Source organism: Tachysurus fulvidraco, chromosome 9 (assembly GCF_022655615.1).
Source record: "Tachysurus fulvidraco isolate hzauxx_2018 chromosome 9, HZAU_PFXX_2.0, whole genome shotgun sequence".
In the NCBI taxonomy this organism is placed as follows: Eukaryota; Metazoa; Chordata; class Actinopteri; order Siluriformes; family Bagridae; genus Tachysurus; species Tachysurus fulvidraco.
The window spans coordinates 15,016,272-15,036,213 of record NC_062526.1 but is presented as its reverse complement, the minus strand read 5'-3'; the positions used below and the strand labels follow the sequence as shown (position 1 = coordinate 15,036,213).

At 36.1% G+C, this 19,942-nt stretch overlaps 1 protein-coding gene across 1 annotated transcript; it reads left to right on the top strand.

The window, feature by feature from the left end:
* Positions 1-408: 408 nt before the first annotated feature.
* Positions 409-18,111, top strand: tmc1 (transmembrane channel-like 1). The gene is made up of 20 exons (XM_047818787.1): positions 409-520; positions 3,800-3,820; positions 4,120-4,456; positions 7,967-8,125; positions 8,512-8,602; positions 8,810-8,891; positions 8,994-9,100; positions 11,732-11,830; positions 11,957-12,099; positions 12,394-12,538; positions 12,735-12,929; positions 13,031-13,210; positions 14,361-14,507; positions 14,898-15,026; positions 15,553-15,620; positions 15,746-15,985; positions 16,387-16,512; positions 16,959-17,037; positions 17,393-17,532; positions 17,779-18,111. Exons 1-20 carry the CDS (start codon positions 409-411, stop codon positions 17,939-17,941), a joined length of 2,763 nt encoding a protein of 920 aa, XP_047674743.1. The 3' UTR covers positions 17,942-18,111.
* Positions 18,112-19,942: the final 1,831 nt, after the last annotated feature.

Sequence of the window (19,942 nt, the reverse complement as noted above, 5' to 3'; positions counted from 1 at the left end):
ATTTAATAGAGAAGATGTTTCAGGTCAAGCTTGCTTTTTGTTATTTTGAGGTACCATGCTGAAAACCTGTAAACCTTTAACTGTTCAAATGTATAAAATGAAAGGTCGATACATTCATATCATCACAGGAGATCAATCATCTGACATAGCCTTCTGTATCACCTTGGGCATGTATTTCATCCTGAATAATTATCCATGCCTTGTCTTCAAAAATAGGGAGTCATAATTGTGTTGAATAATTCACAAGATGAGAAATTGTGCACCTCTAGGGTTTCCAGAGCTTATTGTTCCTGAACGAGGTCTCTCAATGGCTGCTAAAAGTGAACTCGTCATGCTTCTTACTCATCACTGGCTGTTCATGGATTGGCTAAGTTTACAGGCCTCTCATACAGGCACACATACATACACATGCATAGATGCATCTTTCTAATTTTTCTTAAACAGACCTACATACACACAGGTACAAAGGTACTGAGGACCACAATGCCAAGAGAAAAGCTCATCGCATTGGAGAGTGACGGTAAATTGGGATTTTTACTTTCAAATATTAATAGTAATTTTTTGTGTGATTTTTTAAGTATATCAGTGTGTTTTAAAAGTTATCCATTCACTCACATTATCTAAAACATATTTTATCCAACATGAGACAAAATTCAGATCTGTGTACAGTTGGACATCTTTTGCAAAATTGATGTTTCGTCCAAATGAATCAGAGACAGGAGGAACGAAGATATTCTCAGCTAATATCTTGTGTTGGAAAACCAGAACTTATTTGAAGTTATTTAAACTGAAGAGCACATCTCTGTAAGATAAAGAAAATTTGTTTACAGAAGCAGAGCAGAGTCTTCAGGCATTTGATAGTTGATAGTTTTGAGTGACCAGAGCTGGGTAGTTTTTTGTACCATCCCAAAACAAGCAAGAGGATTTTAATATCACTAAGTGTTTTCACCAGTAATGTAACATAGGTACTTATGGTACTTCTGTAGGTGTAAGAACTTTTTACTCTTTTTGATTTTTTTTTTTTTTAATTTTTGGATTTTTCTGATTTCTTTTTTTTTTCATTTACATAACCACAAAGATTCTACACATATTGTTGTAAGTAAATATGCCACTCTCTTTCTCTCTGTGTATGTTTTAGTACATGTATACAGTACCAGAGGTGGCAAAAGTACATACATCCTTTACTCAAGTAGTACAGATACTCATTTTTTAAAAGACTCCAGTAAAAGTAGAAGTAGTGACTACACTCTTTTACTCAAGTTAAAGTAAAGAAGAATGGGCTCTGACAAAAAGTCGCCGTTATTACCTGTTTAGTGTCATGCTGGTAACTGGATTTCATGTTTTATATATATATATATATATATATATATATATATATATATATATATATATATATATATATATATATAGCACTTCGTATTTTTCTAGGTTCTAGGATTTCATCTTTAGGGGGGCTTAACCCTCAGTTAGAATTTAAAACAAGAAGAGGTCTATATTATATATTATATGACAACTCTGATAATAAGAATAGTGACATTTCACTGCTTCTGGTTGCCGTCTTTGCGTCTTTCCGACTATTAACGTTATAGATAAACGCCTCCAGCTCTGACTGCGCGTGCACGCTGCGCGTACCTGTGCTTTTCTGTTCAAATAAAGCAGACAGCTGAAGACGCACTTTTGAAAGACTACAACACACGCGTGTAAAAGCAAAGTAAAAAAAAATCGCTCTTGGATCAAACTGATAAATAATTTTCTTTCCCATCGACATTTCCTGCATTTCAACGTATTTTTTATTGTTTATTTATGAATGTAAAAATGATCCTTATAGTTTTAGGGTGGCTGAGATTACAGACAGGGGGCTGAAGCCACCCTAAAAAACGTCTAGAACCGCCCCTGGTTGACACAACGCATTCGCCAGGAATCCTTTTTGACGCCGATTATTACAAACATCTCCCTCATATATGGCCATGTGTGTTCAGGAATGTCCTCGTTGTTAGTTATTTTAACATCGGTGACTCCCTCTGAATGAACATTAGCCATCCCTTTTGTAGGCGTGCTGCTCATTGTTAGCTCCGCTATCCTTAGCCTATGTCTGATAGCCAATAAATAATACAGTACACCAGTCACATGGGGAAAAAGCCGCACAATGATAGGATGATAGGCTGGAAACAGCGCTCAATGAGAAGAAATAATACTAACAGTAACGAGTCTGTTTTGAAAATGTAAGAAGTAAAAAGTACAGATATTTGTGTAAAAATGTAATGAGTAAAAGTAAAAAGTTGTCCGAAAAATAAATAGTGGAGTAAAGTACTGATACCAGAAAAATTTACTTACGTACAGTAACGAAGTATTTTTACTCCGTTACTTCCCAGTTCTGTACAGTACATACGTAATGGAAGTAATACGGTTGGGTGGGCATTGTTTGACCCTATCCAGAGACCCTGGTGGTGTATAACAACAAAGGGTGCCAGAGAAACAGGGGTGTCTTCACAGATAAAAACACCCAAATGCAGGGATAACACAAACTGGGTTTATTTAGGGGGAAACAGTGACAAAGGGCTAGAAACACTAGGAAAGTGGAAACACAAAAACACAGGAACGCAAATATAACAAACTAGAGACAACAAACAAAAAGACTAGGACTCAGAAAAAAAAACTCAGACACGAGACAACTGGTGTAAATATGGGTGACAATCAGTGTAACATAAGGAATAGGTGTGCAGAGGTGGGAATAAGGAAAGGCTAACAAACGTGATACAAAAAACAAAAACATAGGCACATGGCACATGGCACAGACACAAAAACTGCCAGAATGTCCCCCTAGTGTCCAGGTAGGGAATAGTCTCAGCCATTCCTGACAAAGGGAGCCAAATACATGCGTCCTGAGTGTCCCTTTGTACCTGCTGTTTGACATTAGCATGCGGTATACACAAATTTGGTTACAGTGGACACACGGGACACAGTAGCTGTACAAATTTTTGCCAAGAACCTGATTAAGAAAATTAGGGATATTTGTTTTTGAGATGAAGGATGTACAATAGATCAATTGTTTTAACCCAACCATCTTGCAAGTGCTAAGAAATATTGGAACATGTGACTGAATGTCTACTCTTGGATTGAAACCTGGGTTTCACAAAAACACTGTATTTTTTTTTTGTTAAAAAGGATAAACCAACATGAAGTCCAGAGAGCTGTCTATCAGAGAACAGAAAGCCATTTTAAAGCTGAGAAAAGAAGGAACACTGATCAGAGCCATTGAAGATACATTGGGCTAATCCAATACACCAAAATGGAAGGTCCTGAAAAAGAAAGAACCTATTGGTGCATTAACAGCTAAAATACTGTGTAAGCTGTGAAGTCTGAAGTCTGAAATCACAAAGAATAAAAAGGGTCATCATAATCATGATCATGTTCTTGTAAGCAACTGATATGCAATTGATTCCTTTACTTTTGCTTCATTTGCATCAATGGTGCCATGTTTAAGGCTGACTAATTCATCTCATTGTAACTCTCAGGAAATTAAAGCTAAATTAAGACATTATAGAATGGAGCTAACGAGATTTAAAAAATCAGTTTTGTTTTAAGGTTATCTTTAATATTTCTTAACTATTTTTTCATGCAGTTACGGACATTTATGGAATTATAAGCACTTTTTTGCTTTGCTCCTAATAATTTGCTGCTTAATTTGCTGCTTAATCACACAGCTGACTAATGAGCTTGTCCCATTTCACTGGATATCTGGTAGTTGTTTTTTTTTTTTTTTTCATGTCTAAATGCCATTTTCACTTTGTCTTTACAGTCAGCATTGATGTGGAAGAAGGTAGACCAAAAGTTTAAATTTTTCATTATTTGGAAGATAAACATGGCCCAAAAATCAATTAGCAGGAAGTGTTTTAATGTTCTAGACATATGTTATGTTATAGATTTTTAAAAATATGAAGACTGATTTTGATTTGATTTTAATACAATTAGCATCACATCTTCACTCCTGAACCTTACTGTATACTGTATATCACAGCACTCTTACACACCCTAAGCTTTTCCTTAATAACAGTGTATTCCTGATAAAAGTGTGATGCTGATAAACTAAAAAAAAAAAACACCTATTTTATTTTGCAGGAGATATAAATGATAGCGTTTACTATGTTGGAATTGATGTGGATGGAAAAAAGCAGCGAGAGGAGATGGACAAGAAGAAGAAAGAAAGAAAGCTTGCCAAGGGACAAAGTGACAAAGTGCAGAAGCAACAGAAAAAATCTACTTATCTTCACCACTGTGAAAAGAACAGGATTAATGGAGGAGGAGAGGTAGAGGAAATTCCCATGGAAAGAAAGAACAGTAAGAACAAGAAGGCAGCGATACAGCAAGAGGAATTAGAAGGAGACAGAGAAGAGAAGAAGATGAAAATGATGCAAGGAAACAATGATCAATCAAAAAAAATGGAAACAGAGAGCAAGTAAGATTTAAATATAAAGAATAATGCACTGTTAATCTGTAGTTATTGCCATACGAGTAAAAGTATATAGCAGGAAAGTAATAGCAGGAAATGTAAAATAAAATAGTAAAGGGAAGCAATACCAAACTTGTAAAGTAACAAACTTGAGGGTAATAAAAAATAAATTAAAAACTAAGCAATGAGATCAAATAAATTTGCAATATAACTTTAATAGTCATATAACAATCAAGTAAGATATAAAAATAAAGAAAAACAACATATTACTTAAATATTAATAACAAAATCAGTAAAGGAAAATAAAAAAGATTGTAATTAATACGAAAAAATAACGTAATAGTGCAAGTTTTTATGTGATAAAAAAATTTATAGTAAGTGACATTCAATTCAATTCAATTCAATTCAATTCAAGTTTATTTGTATAGCGCTTTTTACAATAGACATTGTCTCAAAGCAGCTTTACAGAACATAAACATAAAGCAGAAGGTAAACATAAGGAATAATAAAAGAAATAAGGAATAATAAAAGAAAAAGAATTAACAGAATAAAAATTCAAGATTATTATTAGATATATAGTTCATAATCTGTATGTATTTATCCCCCTATGAGCAAGTCTGAGGTGACTCAGGCAGCAGTGGCTAGGAAAAACTCCCTTAAATTGGTAAAGGAAGAAACCTTGAGAGGAAAAGGACTCAAGGGGGACCCATCCTCGTATGGGTGACACTGGGGGTGTGATTGTAATATACAGTCAAACAAATGTTGTATTGGTGTAAGGATCATGGACTTCGGATCTCCTTAGTATCACAGAGTCCAACTGGAGATGTCTCAGGATTCTTAGAGTGGACAGAGGACGTTGGGAGCTGGCACAATGTCTGGATGCCTTGGGATGGGTACAAAGAGAGAAGCGGTGGAGAGGGATTAACATATCTGCTGTTCATAAAAATGTGCAGGTCTGATGTACTGGTGCATTATATTATAGGATGTATTATGTGTACGCCTGACTAAAGAGATGAGTTTTTAATCTACATTTAAACTGGGAAAGTGTGTCTGAGCCCCGAACACTATCAGGAAGACTATTCCAAAGTTTGGGAGCTAAATAAGAAAATGCTCTACCACCTTTAGTAGACTTAGATATTCTGGGAACTACCAGAAGTCCTGAGTTTTGTGATCTCAGAGAGCGTGAAGGATTGTAACGTGTTAGAATACTAGCTAGATACATGGGAGCTAAACCATTAAGAGCCTTGTACGTAAGTAGCAGCAGTTTGTAATCAATTTTAAACTTAACAGGTGTCCAGTGTACAGATGATAAAATTGGGGTTATATGGTCATACTTTCTTGTCCTAGTGAAAACTCTGGCAGCTGCATTTTGGACTAACTGTAGCCTATTTATTAAAGGTGCAGGACAACCACCTAGTAATGCATTACAATAGTCCAGTCTAGAGGTCATGAATGCATGAACTAGCTTCTCAGCATCAGATACAGACAGAATGTTTCTCAGCTTGGCAATATTTCTATGGTGGAAGAAGGCTTTTTTTGTAGTATGGGTGATATTATTTTCAAAAGACAAGTTGCTGTCTAATATAACACCCAGGTCTTTCACTGGCGAGCTACTAGTAACAGTACATCCCTCTAAATGGAAGTTAACTTGTGAGAGTTTCTGTGCACTGGTTTTTGGACCTATAAGTAGTATTTCTGTCTTATCGGAGTTTAACAACAGAAAATTGCAGTTCATCCAGTCTTTTATCTCTCTAAGGCATTGAGTTAATTTGGACACTGTGGCTATTTCATCTGGTTTTGATGAGATATATAACTGTGTGTTGTCAGCATAGCAGTGGAAACTAATCCCATGTCTTCTAATAATGTAAGCATGTATATCGAGAAAAGCAGAGGTCCTAGAACTGATCCTTGAGGGACCCCATAATTAACTGGCAATAAACTGGAGGATTCTGCATTAAATTCTACAAAATGGTATCGGTCAGACAGGTACTGTAGGATCTAAACCAACTTAAAGCCCGTCCATGAATACCTGTGTAATTTTGTAAGCGATCTAGAAGAATGTTGTGGTCTGTAGTGTCGAATGCAGCACTAAGGTCAAGTAGAACTAATAAGGACATACAGTCTTGGTCCAAAGCTAAGAACAAGTCATTTGTAACTTTAACTTTAAGTGCTGTTTCTGTGCTGTGGTGGGGCCTGAAACCTGACTGAAACTCTTCAAGGATGTTGCTCTCCTGTAAGAAGGAGCTCAGTTGAACAGACACTACCTTTTCAAGTATTTTAGACATAAACAGAAGGTGTGAGATAGGTCTGTAATTTGATAGTTCATTTGGATCAAGTTAAGTTCAAGTTCAAGTTAGGTTTTTTGATGAGTGGCCTAATAACTGCCAACTTGAAAGACTTCGGGACATAATCTAAAGATAACGAGGAGTAATATAGATATAGCTTATAGATATATCCTGATGGTGTAGACTCGTTTAGACTGATGTATTCATTTGGTTTAATCCATGTTTTGGTAAGGCAGAGTGTAGTGACTATTTTCTGAGATGATTTCATTCACAATAAGTGCTTTGGGTGCAAGTGATCTAATGTTCAGAAGCCCAAACCTTAAGAACTGTTTTTGTTTCTTTGGCATTTTTCTGGTCTAATTACAGTAAGAGTATTTCGAGAACTTCTCACGTATTTACTTTTTGAGCTCATTGCTTGGGTAACAGACACAGTTTCTATAGGGTGAACTATGTGTGCATTTTTTTTGTGTAAATGTGCTGAGGCGAAGGATGGCTTTTGAAATTTAAATTTAAAGAGTAGTTTACCAGGCAGAAAACATTCCAATTATCAATAAAGAATAGTTTCTGAGCCTGACACCATGACTGTAACCATTCATTTAAAGCGAAAAGTGAACCTTTCAATATACATAACAGAAATAGCATTAAATAATATTTCTTATTACTACAATTATTTGTGATTACAAATAAATTAAGTAATTAAACTGCAAAAGGAATATTAAGACTATATGATAGAAATGAAACCCTAGAATTTATATTTATTATATCAAATTAATACTAGTACAATTAATACAGCTAATAGGCATTATTCATAAAAAAAGGTATTTAATATGGTAAAAATAATAAAACACGCACGTGCTTGTGTTTGTCTGTGTGTGTTTCTGTGAGAACACAGCTTTCTACTTAAAGAGCTTTTTCCCTTAAAGAGCTTGCAAGCCTTACAAAATATAAACATAAAGATTAGCTTTATTTCAATTGTAAATACATTTAAATACATGTAAATACATACAAAATTTATTTGCAAAAACAGAAAGCATGTGGATCTCCAACCAGACGGTACTTTATGTTCATTTAAACCAGGAAGTCTGGAGCTTTGAGGCAGCAACCTAATCTTCATATAAGGACAATATAAATAGGCATAATTGGTTGGCTAATGTGACAAATCAGTGGTCATTTTAGACAAACTGCCCAATTTTTTTTGCAGTAACGTATATAACTTTGATGTCTTCCATAGCTCAAAGGCAAGTGCTTCATCAGCAGATGAATCTTTTGTGGACTCGCTGAATTTGGAGGAGCAGGAGAAGCTGATGAAAGCCATAGAGGAAAAAAAGAAGCTCATTGCCACACTAAAAACACAAAACTGGCCAATGCACAAGAAACTATCTACGCTCAGGTCAATCTCATACATTACAGTGTACACAGAGATATGGATTAATTCTTTGATCCACCTTGCAGAAATGTTCCCTGATTACAGACAAACCACACACTCACTATGGTAAAAGCATGTTATTTTTCTGGGTTCGTATTGTTAAGTGATTGGTAACATACACACCCCAAATCCTTTCCTGAGTCATGTACAAAAAGCTGCCCCCAAACTTCAACTTTGGACATACAAGCACAAACCTCATACTAAAAAGATATAGCATCTGCAGTGATTATAGGGTTGTATTGTTACACCTACTGTATATTTAGAGACCTTAATGATTGTACAATGAATAAAATCATGAGTTATATGAATAAAGCTGGACTTCTTACCTTTATCGGTTTTCTGCAACACAGGGAGTCACAAGCATTTATAGAAAAGAACGAGGGCATTTTAGGACAAGTCAAAGGGAGGAAGCTCTACACCTACAAGGTCATGGTGATGAAGGTCAGCAGTCATGATCCAAAATGTAATACACATCATGTTCATGGTATTGTGATGCAAAAATCTGTTCATTTTAGCACTTATTTTGAATTACACTTTGACTTTAGGTGGTTTGAGCTTTTTGTGTGTTTCCATGTTTTGTAATGTTAGATTATAAAAAACTGAATGTTACACATTACAATGAACATTGTGTTGTTTTGGTTATAACAGAAATGGGTGAAGTTTAAGCGAAACTTTCATAACTTTAAGAAGGCCTGCATTCCATGGGAGGAGAAGATCAAGAAAATTGAAAGTATGTTCAAACTTGTATGACCTCCACGTCTTTTTTTTTTTTATTAAGGAATCACTCACGTCAGTCACTTCTCTCTGATGATGTATTTGTATTCTCCGTCAGGTCACTTTGGCTCAGCAGTAGCTTCCTATTTTATATTTCTGCGATGGATGTTTGGCATGAACATAATTCTCTTTGTTCTGTCCTTTGGGCTGGTTATGTTTCCTGAGGTAAGGAATAGGTTGACTTCAAAATATTGAAAGTATGGAAAGTTGTGCATTAATATTCTAACCATTATAAGGACACTAAAAGATAAGGCTGCCTACAACATCTTATACCATCTGTTGAAATATTACTATATACTTTTGAACTGGACAGTTCCAAAAAAGTGGGTACTTTCACAATGGCTGGGCTCCCTGGGTCCCTGGCCAAAATGTACACCATCACTACCAGGTCGACTTCTACACCCATCACTACATTTCTTCATTTTCAGAACACACTACGGCCAAACACTCCCCAACAACATAGTGACTGTGAACATGACAATGTCTTTATTTGACAGTCACCTGATTAGTTGGGAAGTATTGCCTTGGATGTCCATGGAAAAGTAATTGGTGTTGGGTCCTGCTGAGAAGAACTTTGTCATCAATATTATATAACCTGATCATAATTATCTGAAACACTCAAACTCTGATAAGGCAACTTTAGTGTAACCAGGGACAGCCAACTCTAACATATTGCTAATCAGATTGCAAATTAGATTACAAATACACAAGCCACTGTTTGTTCAGTCCCCTGTCATTGCAAGACTGGACTACTGCAACTCACTCCTCGCAGTTCTGCCTCAGAACTCACTTCTGCATATTATCCAAAATGCAGCTGCAAGACTTGTTCTAAACCTTCCAATGTTCTCGCATACAGCCTCTTTGCTGCACTCCCCCCACTGGCTTCCTGTAGCTGCCCACATCAGATTTAAAATGCTGATGATTGCCTACAAAGCCAAAAACAGGCCAGCATCCACATACCACTTACAACCTACTCTGCACCATGCTCACTCTGATCCTCCGCCACTACTCAACTGGTTCCATCATCTATCAGGGTACAAGGAAGGTATGCATCAAGACTCTTCCCTGTTCTGGCACCTAGGTAGTAGAATAAACTTTTCCTAGATGTCCAAAGAGCTGAGTGACTGGCAGTTGTCAAAGAACATGTTAAGACCTACCTCTACCTCATCTGAAATACTAAAACTAGCACTTCTTGTCCTGTATTACCTCCCAACAAAGTTCTTACACTGATGTTATTCTTAGTCCATGACCTAGTGAACAGTATTTATGTATTAATTGTATTGGTTCAACAGCACTTCAGTAAATCGCTTTAGGTAGAGGCATCTGCGAAAGGTCTTAAATATAAATGTAAACATAACTGCATCTCGGTGACCGCTTGTCATACAGGTGCTATAAAGAGTTACTCTCTGCCTGATTACAATGTAGTGGACTAAATACATGTTTAGTATCATTGTATAATTCTCCAAAGGTAATTCTCCTCCTTTGGTCCCTAGAACCTTGCTAACTGTTAAATTACTTCCCCATTGCACTTGGTCTCAAGTAGTCTTTAACCATGAGATCTAATCTGTTGATAATTTTTATAGTCATTAACCACTTTTCAAAGTTTCTCCGGCATACCCTTGTCAGCTCTCTCAGGTGGAATAGCTGCCCATTCTTTTTGCAAAAATGCTTCGAGTTCCTGTCTTGGTTGTCTTGCACAAACTGCACATTTGAGATCTCTTTAAAGTGAATTCTGCAGTCAACTTGCCATGAGTTTTTACTATACCCCCTGTACCACTGGAGCTCACACAGTCCTTAAACATCAGTGATCCATTGGCATGCTTCACAGTGATCATCAGAGATCCATCGGCATGGGGTCACTGTAGGCCTTGTTGACTTCTCTCCAAACATAGCGTTTATGGTTGTGACTATAAAGTTACATTTTGTTCTCTTCACTCCAAATGACTCTGCTCCAGAAGCTGTGAGACTTGTCTAGGTGCTGTGTGCCGTACTGAAGGCGATCCTTTTGTGTGGCATGGGTGCCGTGACGGCTTTCTCCTGGCAACTACTTATAAGCACCTATTATTGTGCACCTTGAAACAACAACACCACCATTTTTTTCCACAACAGACTCTCAAAGTCCCGAACAATTCTTCTAGCATTAGTTGGTGAAATTTCAGTCTACCTGACCGTGGTTTGGTATCAACAGAACATCTTATTTTCCACCCCTTTATCAGAGTTTGAACAGTACTGACCAGAATTTTAAAACCTTTAGATATCTTTTTATATCCTTTTCTTGCTATATAAATTTCAACTACTTTATTATGTAGGTCCATTGGCAGTCCTTTTGTTTTCCTCATGGTGCAGTATCCAGCCAAGTCAGTGCATCACCTTATGAGCTGAGAAATTCTCTGATTATTTATGCACAGACACTAATTACAATTACAGTGAGTCACAAGTGTGGAAATGTCCCTTTAATAGCTATTTAAACCTCTGTGTGTAAACATGTGTGTTTATAATATGGCCAAACATTAAAGGATATGTAACTTTTGATAAAAGGTTTGGGAGATTTCAGTTATCATTAGGTTTTAAAAAGGAGTCAAACAACTATGTGATAATTAATGACCACATGACCACTATCCTTAAAAACAAAAACGTTATTTTGCATTATCAGTCATATTTTCCAAATAAATGGCAACAATTTCTTTCAGGGTATGCAAACTTTTGAGCACAACTGTATATTATTCAACAGTAGAGACCTAGATAGCACACTGTCATCTGCTTTAAGTCAATATTTCTGTAATTCTCTCTCTGCAGGCAATACTAGGGCTGCCATATGGAAGTATTCCCAGGAAGACTGTCTTTAAGGAAGAACAACCCACTGCTTCGGATTTTGACATCCTATGGGACCTCGAGGTCAGCAAATTTTGAGAGACTTTATGCACTTACACTGTTCTGCTGTGTAAGTATGGTGATGATGAATATCATAATTAGCATAGTCATAAACAAACACTTACATGAAGAGCCTGTGTGTTTTCACAGGGTTACATAAAGTATTCAGTTATGTTTTACGGCTACTACAACAACGAAAGAACAATTGGATGGATCAAGTTCCGCATGCCCTTGTGCTTCTTATTGGTTGCGTTGTGCAGCATAGCTTACAGTTACATGGAGATCATTAGAATGTAAGTGTGGGACATCATGTCCTTGTTTTCTACATCCTATATCCATAATGTGTTCTGGTAAATAGCATGAATCCAGGTTGGGTAAATAAATATTTGGACTCCAAATATTTCTTGTTATTTTAAAATTTTTTGGAATTTTCCCATCAGGGCCTGATGAAAAGCAGAGCTACTGTAAACTAACATTAATTCAGATCACTATTCTTAAGCATCAAACCAGCTGAGGTTATCCACTGATACTAAAGAAATGGTATATTGCACCATCTGCTGGTCACCTTTCCTAAAATCTGTCCACAGCATGGTACACAACGAAAGTAAAGGAAGTGGAGGAGATGACACCCACTTCAATTACAGCTGGACAATATTCACCAGTTGGGATTACCTTGTTGGAAACCCGGAGACAGCTGACATCAATTTTGCCTCCATTGCCACAACCTTTAAGGTATGCCTGTATGCATTAATGTGTTTGTGTGTGTGTGTGTGTGTGTGTGTGTGTGTGTGTGTGTGTGTGTGTGTGTGTGTGTGTGTGTGTGTGTGTGTGTGTGTGTGTGTGTGTGTGTGTGTTTGTGTGTGTGTGTGTGTGTTTGGGTGTCAGTGCATGGACCTTAAATGTTATTACAAATGTTTCTTCTCACAAGGAAAGCCTTATTGAAGAGAAAGAACTCAGAAAAAAAGAAGACATACGATGGACGATATTTTATCGCACCCTGAGCAATATAATGGTTTTCTCCATCCTGGTGGGAAGTGGGTACCTAATCTATTTTGTAGTGCACAGGTCTGAAAAGTTTTTCCGTGCTGGGATGTACAACTTCGGCTGGTGGGAAAGAAATGAAGTAAGAATTCTGGATGTGTCTTTCTATGGATGTTATATTCTGTTTAAAATGAAAAAAGCACAAAAAGTTTGGAGATAATCCCTTAACATTTGTTTCCCCAGGTGAATGCGGTGATGTCTCTGTTAACTACGTTCTGCCCTATGTTTTTTGAGGCAATAGCCCTTATGGAGAAGTATCACCCACGCATTGCCCTACGCGTGCAGCTGGCCCGTATCTTTGCCCTTTATGTAGGCAACCTCTACAGCTTCGTCATAGCAATCATTGAGCAGATAAACATCTCGGTGGGTCACTTTTGAATTTATGTTCCCTTTGTTTGTGTCACATCCACTTTCCAATCATTTCTTGTATACCTTCCAGATGTAAAATGAAAAAAGCTATTTTTTATAAACCAATTTGGGTAGTGATATCATCCTACTGAAGGTCTGAGAGACCTTCTTTTCTAAGGCACTTAGTCCATTTACTTTACTTTACTTGGGGGATGTGCGTCATTTGTTCTGCCATTGACACATAAGCACCAATGACTTCTTAGTTTAAGGATTAAAAAAGAATACTTGTTAGTTTTTAATCTTAATGAAAATTTGCATCCTCTGGTTTCTTTTCAATGAGGCACTTCGCATGGCTTTCTAAATTTGATTAATATGCTTTATCAACTGTTTATAATTGATTATTACAATGCCATGTTGGCTGGTATGTCTAAAGCTACCTTAAACAAATTACAGGTAGTGCAAAATTCAGCAGCTAGAATACTCACTAGAACTAAGCTAAAAGATCACATTACTCCCTTTCTGGAGTCCTTGTATTGGCTCCCCGTTAGGTTTAGGGTTGATTTTAAGATTCTGATGCTCACCTACAAGGCCTTACATGGGTTGGCACCTCAATATCTAACTGAGCTTTTAATTCCATATATTCCATCTCGCGACCTTCGTTCTTCTGAAACTGGTCTGAACCTTTAACTCGTTTAAAATCGATGGGAGATAGGGCCTTCTCTTCACTAGCTCCAAAACTTTTGAATTCTTTACCAAATGAGATAAGGCAAGCAACATCTCTTGGTACTTTTAAATCTCAACTTAAAACAAATTTTTTTAGGGTAGCTTTTAATTTGACTAATTTTTAATTTTACATAGTGCTTATTTTATAGTCTATCTTGTTGTTTTAATCTTTATATTATGTCTGTACAGTATTTTTCTTGTTTTTATTTTGCTCTTGTAAAGCACTTTGAGATGTTCTTTTAAAGGCGCTATAAAAAAATAAAGGTTATCATTATTATTATCTTACCAAATAAAAAACAGCCAAGACTATTTGCTCTTTGGCTATAATATAATATGGGTACAGTTTGCTGAGGGATAACATAGGCCATTGAGAAAAAATCTAAATGAAAATGTGAAGAGTATGAATGTGAAGAGTATGAATGTTTCTTTACTTGTTTATCAGAGGGTTCAAGAAGAGGAAATGAAGTATAATCTGACCATATTTGAGGCGAACATGTATAACAGGTCCATAGCAGAGAATTCAACCATTTCTCATGTGGATCCTGCAGATGTACCCAGGGGGCCTTGCTGGGAGACTATTGTGGGGCAGGTACCTACCTACATACTTACTTCCAGTGCACCCACCTACCTACCTAACACACTTAAACAGTTACCCAACCATCAACCTAACTAGCTTCCCCACCCACCCACCAACCTACTTGCCTAGCGAGACCCACCTACCTCTATACCCACCCAACTATCTAACTGCCTACATTCATAACCCCTGCATCCCCCAACACATCTTTCATCCACCTATATCTACATTATCTACCCATCTACCTACCTACTAGCCACTAGTCTACATATCTGCCTACCTACATACCCAAAGAGTAACAAAACTAGACTTTAATACATGCATACAAAAGTCCATATTTAAAGACTCAGAAATTTATATGCTTAAAAATACTTTTGCTCTCTTTCCCTCTCTTTCTTTGCTTAGGAGTTTGTACGTATGGTGATTTCAGACACATTGACTATTTACATTGTGCTGCTGGTTAATGACTTCCTCCGAGCAATTGTGATTCGGGTCTTCAACAACTGTTGGTGCTGGGACTTGGAGTACACCTTTGTGAGTGTTCAGGGAAGCAGGTTCATGCACAAGTGATAAAACAAAGTTTTTAACCATTATATATATATCACTTTCTAAAATGTGCACAAAAAAGTAAGACAAAGGGCTTAATTTACAGTTTCTAGTGGTTTCAATTATTTATAACACTACAGCTTCTACAGACATTAGTATTTTACTAGTCATTAAGTTATTAAACTATTCAATAAATAATGACATAATTAATTAAGTAGTAAAGCATGGCATGCTGTGTTGCTGTGGGACCATAATCACTTAACATTTTTATACTTAATATTGGGTAACACCCACAAAACAAGAGATTTCCTTGTTTTATATAGTTTATTTTATTTATTTATTTTTTAAAAGGGCTGACACTGCCAGAGATGAGTCATTCTATTAGTTTTAAATAAATGTCTCTTCAGTGATAACATCACCATACTAAATAATTACACTGTCTGTTTTCTTGTTGTGAACAACTAACAGTATATCATTCCAACTTAAACACACTTTTTTGTTGACTTTTTTGTAGCCGTGCTATGCCCTTTTTGATCTGAGTGGCAACGTGCTCACCCTCATATTCAACCAGGGAATGATCTGGTAGGATAGTCAAGGCTATTTCTATTATTATATTATCAGTGTGCATAAAACTATCTGGTCCAAACCTGAAAATGAATTGTGAAATGAATTACTGTGTTTGTTTAATGGGTACTTGTGTATTTCAGTATGGGCTCGTTGTTTGCTCCCTGTCTTCCTGCACTCAATGTTCTCAGACTGCAAACATCCATGTACATACAAGCCTGGGGCGTCTTGTGCTGCAACATCCCTCACCCACAAATCTTCAAAAACTCACGTCATAGCAACTTTTACATGTACATACAGCTGTTCATCCTCTTTGTCTCAACACTGCCCACCATCTTCGCCATCGTCTATATGCGTCCATCCTTTGACTGTGGGCCTTTCAGGTACTGAACGATCAATACGACTTTAAGTAGAGTCCAAGCTTTTTCCCATGTACAGTATGTCTATGTTTGATCTTCAGTTCTTATATAAGAATAGATGTTAGATAAAAAAATAGACATTTTTCTAAATATACTGTATATATTGCCTCTCCGCCATCTCTACCACTAGATGGTAATGTTGATTGTTAATGTCTAATTTTCATCAGCAGCAACTTATACACACACACACACACACACACACACACACACACACACACACACACACACACACACACACACACACACACACACACACACACAATCCTCCGAGTATATTTAGATTATATACATTTAAATCGAATATTGATTATAAAATGATCAGAGATGAACTGGTACATAACAGTATTGTATTTGACGGATTTCAGTGGGAAAGACCACATGTACGATGTGATCACGGAGTCACTGGATTTGGATTTTCCGGGATGGTTCAGAAATGGCGTCAGCTACGTCTTAAACCCGGGACTGGTTGTGCCTTTAGTACTTTTCATGGTGTAAGACACAGTGTAAAGTCACATTAATGATATAAACAAGACAAGAAAAAGCATAGTACAATACTTTCAATCAATAAAATACAGATTTATGTAAAAGTTTTGGCACTCCCATCAAATGACCTCTTGATTTTTTTCCCTCTGTTGTTGAGTTTTCTTTCTTTCTTTCTTTCTTTCTTTCTTTCTTTCTTTCTTTCTTTCTTTCTTTCTTTCTTTCTTTCTTTCTTTCTTTCTTTCTTTCTTTCTTTCTTTTTAGCAAAACCTGTGCAGGGATTAAACAATGTTAAATTTGACAAGGGGTGCCTAAATTTTTGCAAAAATATAATATAAAAAAATATTAAAATAATAGATATTTTTTATTTTATCTTGTCTTAAAAATATAAAAAGGTAAAATTTAATATTCTTGAAAACATTGAATAAAATATTTTTGTTTCTCTTTTGGTTATTAGCCTCGCAATTATTTACCTACATTCTACATCTAAAACATACAAGAAGGCCAACAATGACCTAAAAAAGAAACTGCGGGATGTAAGTTGAAAGATCACATAAAATATGTATTGTGGTTGTTATAAAGCTTTATAGCTGTGTTGAAAGATCACAAGGTTTTACTCTTTGACAAATCCTACAGTTTAAGAAGTGCAATTCTCAGCAGATCAAATCTGTGCTTAGAGTGGATTCTGTCCCATTTGCCTTTTTTTGGATAAAAGGGTTTGTGGATGTGTATGTACATGTATATGTATATAGTTTTATTACATAGTGTGTGTGTGTGTGTGTGTGTGTGTGTGTGTGTGTGTGTGTGTGTGTGTGTGTGTGTGTGTGTGTGTGTGTGTGTGTGTGCACGCGCATGTGCATGTGCATGTGTGTGTGTGTCAAATAACAACAGCAATGTGAAGAGAACAGAAAGAAGGGGAAGCTTGAAGCAAAGAAATCGGCCGAATATTTAGAGCAGATCAAAAACATGGCTGCCACAGAACAGGACAAGGTCAAGCAAAGCAAAAGCAACGTGTCTGGGAAAGGAGGTGAGTTTACAGACTGTACGGCAAAGACAGTGATTATGGAGCTGAACTCATTGTGGAATTAATAATAATAATAATAATAATAATGTATTTGTTTAATTAAGTAATTAATTTTAGAGTAAATTCAGTGTTAATTTTAGTGTAAGCATTTGATGAAACAGTCTCCAGTAAGACTAAATCCCCAAACTGCATTCAGATGACTCACTTTCACACATTCTTTCATTTTTGTTCTCTTTCCAGCGAGAGAAAACAGCAAGAGAAGCAGAGAGAGTGGTTATTTTCTTACTCCTCGAAATGTGTACAGTGGGAGTCGAGGTTCGAGCCTGAAATACTCACACAAACCTCCTTGCACTCGACCTCCTTCAGCCCGCTCTCACCTCCTGCATGGGCAACTGCCAGGATATCCACCATATTAAAAAAATTAGAAAGAGTCACAAGCTAGAGCTGGTTACATCAGAAAATATGATAGAAATTGTGAAATTTTGTGTCTCTTTATCACTAATTTCTAATGGATCCTGGGGAGAATCAGAACGTTGTTCTATCCAGGTTAACGTACCTTAAGAATAATAATACAAATTGAATTGCAGCATAATTTTGTTGTTTTTCTTCTTTCATGGCATCAGAAAAAAACACTGATGATTGACTGAATACACAAGGAATAGCAATGAAACATCAACCAGGTCTCACAATGATCACATTAATCACCGTTTTGATTTAAAAACATGGCATCCATCCTCTTTAATACAAAACTAGCATTTTTTTCATGATAAACAAATATGAGTACATTAGCAGAAAGCTTGCAGTTTTGGCTTTTTTTAAAAAAAAATATATATATACTGTATGCTGTGCTGACAATTTATAATGCATATTTATCTTAACATAGCTGCTAAAGTGATTATTTTAAATTAATAAGAATCAAGTTAATAAAATCATGCCAGTGTTTCTTTTAAAAAGATGAAGCAGACAACTGCTACCATTCCAGCTCTTATTAAACCTGGTTCAAATTTATATCCATAAACAAAACAACTTAATATATTTAAATGATATTTCAAAGCTTAAACATGCTTTCAGCTTTACATATTATGGTTATGTTTTTTGTATTGAGTTCTCACTGTGCGAGCAGATCTCAACTCTAAATACAGCTCTTTTATAACAATCCAGAAAAAAGTAGGAAACAAAGACAAACTCAGCACTATGTTTCCGGTTTATTATGTTACCTACTGTACAACCATTGATGACATCAGTGAGAGTGACACGATAACGGCAAGAGATTATGTGATAACATTTAAAGTGGTCTCTTTTTACTGATGGATAAAGTAGATTGAGAATGATCAAAACAGGAATAAACATAGAGAATATTCAGAAAAATAGCCAACGAGTGCAGGAATTCTTAAAATATGCTTCTTCAAGGACATGGGAAGGGTTTTAGGATGCTAGGTTTTAGAATTTAGAACAACAATAACTACAACAACAATATAATAAATAATAATCAATAATAAACAAACAAACAAACAAATAAACTAATTAATTACGAATTAAAAAAAAATAAATAAATAATAATAATAATAATAATAATAATAATAATAATAATAATAATAATAATAATAATAATAATAATAATAATAATAATAATCTTCTTCTTCTACTTTCGGTTTTCCAGATAGAACAGAATCTGTTTCCACTTAACTCTGCCTACTATCTTCAGTCCTTTCTATGTCCCACTTCTTTTAGCTAGTCCCTTCCTCTGAATGTTGTTCTATAATTTCTTGTTCCACCACCATGTTTCCTTATCTTCTTTTCTCTTTCCAGATGACACACCTAACACCCTCCTACCTGTCTCCCTGATCACTTCTGCTGTAGTTTCCCAGTCATTTGGAAGCTTTTCCTGACCACCCAAAGGCTGTCCCTGAATTCCTCATGACATTCTTCATTTTTCATTTTGCATTCTCCTCTCCTTCCTCGACCAACAGTAGCCCAATTTCCATTGTTGTTACCGATCCTTGTATGGAATTCTCACTGACGACTCGCATGTTTAAATTTGGCACGTTTTATGCCAAATGCCCTTCCTTTGTTTGTTGTTTGTTAAAGCCCATTTGTAGCACCCACAGTGTTAAACAAGGTCGCATCCCTGTGTCTATTGCACCAAGGGCCATGAAACAACATGACATTGGTAATAGAATCTAGAAACATGGGGCATCAGTGATCCAGGAGGGTGAGAAGAGCAGGAACAGAAGATTAACAGACAAGCAGGATCCGAGGAAGCTTTAGTTATGATTGTGCAAAGCTCTTTTTGGTTGCTTTGCTGTTTTTATTGGACATGTTGAAAAAATTGATACTTCTGTAAGTCAAATCTGATACTTATTTGTCATTTTGGACTAAGTATGCAGGTTTGATCACGGACTAACATTTTTTTTATC

Coding starts and splice junctions, on each gene's coding strand:
- tmc1 (XM_047818787.1), top strand. CDS start 409: ATGCATAGATGCATCTTTCTAATTTTTCTTAAACAGACCTACATACAC. Junction 11,831..11,956: donor ACATCCTATGGGACCTCGAG/GTCAGCAAATTT, acceptor GTGTTTTCACAG/GGTTACATAAAGTATTCAGT. Junction 12,539..12,734: donor CCATTGCCACAACCTTTAAG/GTATGCCTGTAT, acceptor TCTTCTCACAAG/GAAAGCCTTATTGAAGAGAA.